The sequence below is a fragment of the Tupaia chinensis genome, unplaced genomic scaffold (assembly GCF_000334495.1).
Source record: "Tupaia chinensis unplaced genomic scaffold, TupChi_1.0 Scaffold000493_1, whole genome shotgun sequence".
Classification (NCBI taxonomy): Eukaryota; Metazoa; Chordata; class Mammalia; order Scandentia; family Tupaiidae; genus Tupaia; species Tupaia belangeri.
Genome location: NW_006160005.1, coordinates 1,219,579 through 1,223,878, shown reverse-complemented (window position 1 = coordinate 1,223,878; position 4,300 = coordinate 1,219,579). Strand labels below are relative to the sequence as shown.

Here is a 4,300-nt window from a genome sequence, read left to right as displayed (position 1 = left end):
GCTTCTCCCAGCAGGGGCGGCAACCCCAGGCTCTAATTAGCAGTTTCGGGAACATCCATGTGCCCTGGATGTGAAGGAAATGTGTTTCCTAATTGGCCCCCTGCTGGGTGTCAGGCACAGAGCAGGGATTAGGAGCCTCCGGAGCTGAGCCCCTGGCCCTCGACCTGCCCTGCCAGCCCTGCCTGCACGCTGACCCCCAGGCCCTTCCCTGTCCTGGTCCTGCTCCTCCGGCTCACCTTCTCCCTGGGCTGGCCAGGTCCGCCCCGTGGGAAGCCATCCCTCCACACATGCGCTCCCTCCGGGGATCCGGTACAAGCAAAGGATGAGAGAAGGTTCTCCACAGGGCCCAGCAGAGCCACGCCCCGAAACCTCACCCCAACCCCGGAGCTCGGCCACACTCTGCCCTCCCACAGCGCAGCGCCCATGGGCCCTGCCCAGTCCCTGCGGTGCTCTGTCTCTCCTTCCTTTCCAAGCCACACCCCCCCCTGCGGCCTCTTCTGAGCCCCCTCAAGAAATGTACAGTCCCCACCAGACACTTTGTCCTTGCCCCCTGCCTGAGCACTGTCTGGAGGCTGAGTGAGGGGGCGGAGATGGCTGCCCAGCTTTTAGGTGACCCCCAGAGTATCAGGGACCGTCCTGGAACCAGAACTGTCCCCCATCCAGGGTACTGGGAAGGGGAGGGGTGTCAGTCCCTGGGGCAGCAGGCTGGAGCCTGGCTAGGAGGACATTAAAGCTAGAGACTTTGACCCCTGCGGGTGAGGAGTACCCCACTTCACCCCGGTCTCTCCTCCCATCTTGCCCTGAAGCAGAAAAGTGGACAGCTGGGTGACACTTCTGCACAGCGAAGACAGGTGCTGGAGTGGCCACCGCGAAGTCTGGAAACCTGCCACGCCAGCTGTCCCGCACCTTTCTGGGTGGCAGGTGGGGTCCCAGGGCTCATTGTGATGAGGAAGGAAAAGCCCAGAGAGGCCTGGCCACCGCCTGGCTGTGAGACTGACCACATCACCTCACCAGCTGGACCAGGGTCCCGTCCAGACCCAGCACTAAAGCCCTCCTTGTCTGCTACCTGCTTTGCTTTGATCCCCATGGGCGTCAGGTGTGGGAGCAGGGGAGGGGAGGGCCAGGGAACAGGGGGCCGAATGGACCCCAACCTTCCTGCCCACAACAGGGGCAGGGCCTGGGCCAGGGCTGGCCCCGGGGACGACTCTTGAGTCTATGAAGGAGCCTCAGGCTCAGCACACTGGAGGTCTGTCTGCAGCAGGTGGAGGACCCACGTACCCCTGAATATGGGAGTAGGGGAGACAGAGTTCCATGGCGGGAAAGAAGTCAGAGAACAAAACCAGACTGAGTGGAACAAAGTGAGGGACACACAGGGTCCGCTCCCGTAGCTTCCTCAAGTCCAGCTTGTCTTCTGCCCTCGCAGACGGGACGGAAGCTGCAGGTTGGCCCCGCGCAGGGAGACGGCCCCACATGAGGGGTCCCTCCTCCAGCTTCCTCCGCGCACAGTAGGCTACTTAAAAGATCCAGCAGGACTAAAACCTCAATAAGAAACAAACGAAACAATCCTCCGGACAGGCCCACCTATTCCTCTCCCGTGCTACCTCCCTGTCCGGTTATGTGGGCTTCCTGCCGGGCTGGAACGGGGAGGCAGGAGGGATGGGGGCCCAGAGATGGGGCCTTCCCTCCATGATCCCAGGGGCTTCGGGCCTCCTGTTGCTTGGCTAGGAGGACGGGGCTCAGGCCTGCGGTCTGAAGCCTGGGGACACAGCGGAACCCTCAGGCCCTCCTGGCTCTGTCCTTGTCCTACAGGAGGATTGGATGGCCCATGTCACATCCCGAGCAGCTGCCAAAGATCTGGGGTCAGAAGAATATGGCCTCTGCAGCTCGGGATCACCTGAGCCTCTCTCAAAACAGAAGCCCCTCCTGTGGCTGTCACCGTGGCTTGGAGACGGGCTTCTTTCACGTGCAAACCTCAAGTTTGTTTTCAAAGTCGAGGTGTATTTTCCCAGGGGAGTTGGAGAGTCCTGCACTGCCCGGGAACACCTGAGCTTCAGAGGGGTTTTCAGGAGGGCCTTGAACGTGGACACCACAGCCAGGCAATTTCTCGACTAACACTGAAACCTGCTGGTTGTTCTTGCTGCCTCCTGTGGGGGGCTGTGGGAGTGGGGTGACCACTGGGCCTTGCCCTGCCTTCGGGGTGGGGCGAGCACAGATGTGTATGCGCAGTAGGCAGGGCAGGGTTTACAAGTGTCCCTCTGGTCCCTTTGGGCCGCCTCATCCATTTCATTCTGTTCAAAGGTCTCGACCCCTGTCCTTTCTTGAAATGATTGCAAGAGGGTGTGTGAGCTCACTAAAAAGAGACAGAGACAGAGAGAGAAAGGGAGAAAGCACCCCTACGGGGCACGGACACCACAATCCTTTCTCTTCCAGTTCCTTCCAGGATTTGGGGATCCACACACACATGCCTGGCATGTTTTTCTAGTCACCAGGTCCAGGATTCGAACCACAAGGTTGGCCATGTGAGACAGAGTTCCCTTGACCTCCAGGCCATGGGTTGACCCTCATGACCCTTATTAAAGAAAAATATCTGACATCTGGTTCAAGCAGCTGGCCCAGATCGGACCGCCATGAGGCCCGAGCCCAGGGCAGGGCTGCTAGACATAGACCCTCAGGGTCAGGGATGGCGCGGAGCTCGGGATCTGGACTGTGAGGCCTCGGCGTGGCCATCCCTCCCTCACTCCTTCCAGCACCCTTTCTGTCTCCCCCTTTCCCAGCCAGCTTCCTTTGGACAAGACGTCACTCTTTACTGGGACGCTCTGAGCCACCTGGTCCTGGGCTGGGTACCCCCTAAGGCTCGGCAGGTGGCACCGTCTCCATTGTGCAGACGAGGAAGCGGGCTCACCCAGGTCCCGTGAGAATGGCATGACCACACCTGCCTTGGAGACCTGCCTGGAGAGGCTGCCCTGCTCTCCAGGGGAGGCCAGGGCGGTGCTGGGCCCCGCAGGGTCGCTGAGGCCTGGGGTGGGCAACTCGCCTCCAGGGACTAGTTGGAAAGATGATGGGCAAGACCAAGCCCCATCCAGCTGCAGCTGGGAGGAGGGCAGAGAGAGGAGGACAGACGTGGACTGGGGACAGTCAGCCAGGCCTGCTAGGTCGGGAAGAGGGCTCCGTGGTAGGAAGGACCAGGCCTGGGTTCAGGAGCCTGGGCCTGGAGTCCTGGCTGGCTGGCGGACCATCCTCTCAGTGCTCTTGTTTATCTCCCATTCTGAAGTGTCCCCACCCCAGTTCTCAGTGCACTCCTGCCCGCCGGCTGCTCCCGGCCCCTCAACCCGCAGGTTCCCAGACTGTAGCCCTGCCCCATGACCATGGTCTCAGGCAGCGTCTGGCCCACCCAAGCCTCAGCCAGCACTGACTCCCTCAGGGACCAGAAACCACAAAGTTCTCCTCACCTCCCAGGGCCGGGCCGGCATGAGTGGCCATTCGGGAAGGGCTTTTGGACAGCGGGAGGGGAGTGGGAGTCGGACAGACAGGACAATGGGCTGTTGCACCCGGTGCACAGTGAGCGTGGGCACGAAGGGCCCAGGTGACAGACGGTCTCTTCAGGTAGCTCCAAGACAGTCTGCCCTGCCCCTGTCTCAGCAAGAGCCCCTCCTTGGGCAGCGTTCAGCCTTCGGGTGCATCAGAATCACTAGGGGGCCTTCGAAGTGCAGCTCCCCGGCCCCACTGCAGCCAGGGGACATTCTAAACACACGGCAGCGCTCCGACCCACCTTTGACACCTTGAGACTCCACCTGGAGCACCACAGACTCAGGTGGGAGCCTCACAGTGCAGATGAGAACACAGACGACCAGAGAGGGAAAGGGACTGGCCTGCAGCCACACAGCCCATCAGGGCAGAATGAAGACCAGCGGCCAGCCCAGCAGCCCCAGCCCCAGATGGGCCCCAGTGGCCTGGCTGCCTCCCTGCCATGCTCTGCAGCCCCTCCTGCCCCTGTCTCTGTCCAGCCAGGCTCCCACCTAGGGCCTTCCTGACCGACAGCCCCCCAGGGCCACCTGCAGCCAATCCCGGCTCCTTGAGGCCTCTCACTCACCATAGTCCTTCTTGCAGTACTTCTTCATGTTAATCTTCAGCTTCCCCTTGGAGGCCTTGCAGTAAGAATCGCAGTCTGTGGGGGGGTCAGGGAGGGGAGACAGACAAAAACTAATTAGGCTGGCGATGAATAGGCTGGCGGCCACAGCGAGGCCGCCTCCCCGAACACCCACAGGCCTGTGATGCCGGCAGGCGGGCTCAGCGAGGTGGG

General features: G+C 61.5%; 1 protein-coding gene across 1 annotated transcript in view; it reads right to left on the bottom strand.

Annotated features, from left to right (window-relative positions):
- Nucleotides 1-4,300, bottom strand: part of NTN1 (netrin 1) — a gene marked incomplete at its 5' end in the record, with an annotated part of 253,366 nt that overhangs the window by 12,661 nt on the left and 236,405 nt on the right. The window contains one exon of the mRNA XM_006156427.2: nt 4,091-4,165. Coding sequence (XP_006156489.1) covers nt 4,091-4,165 — 75 coding nt within the window. The remainder of the gene's footprint in view (nt 1-4,090; nt 4,166-4,300) is intronic.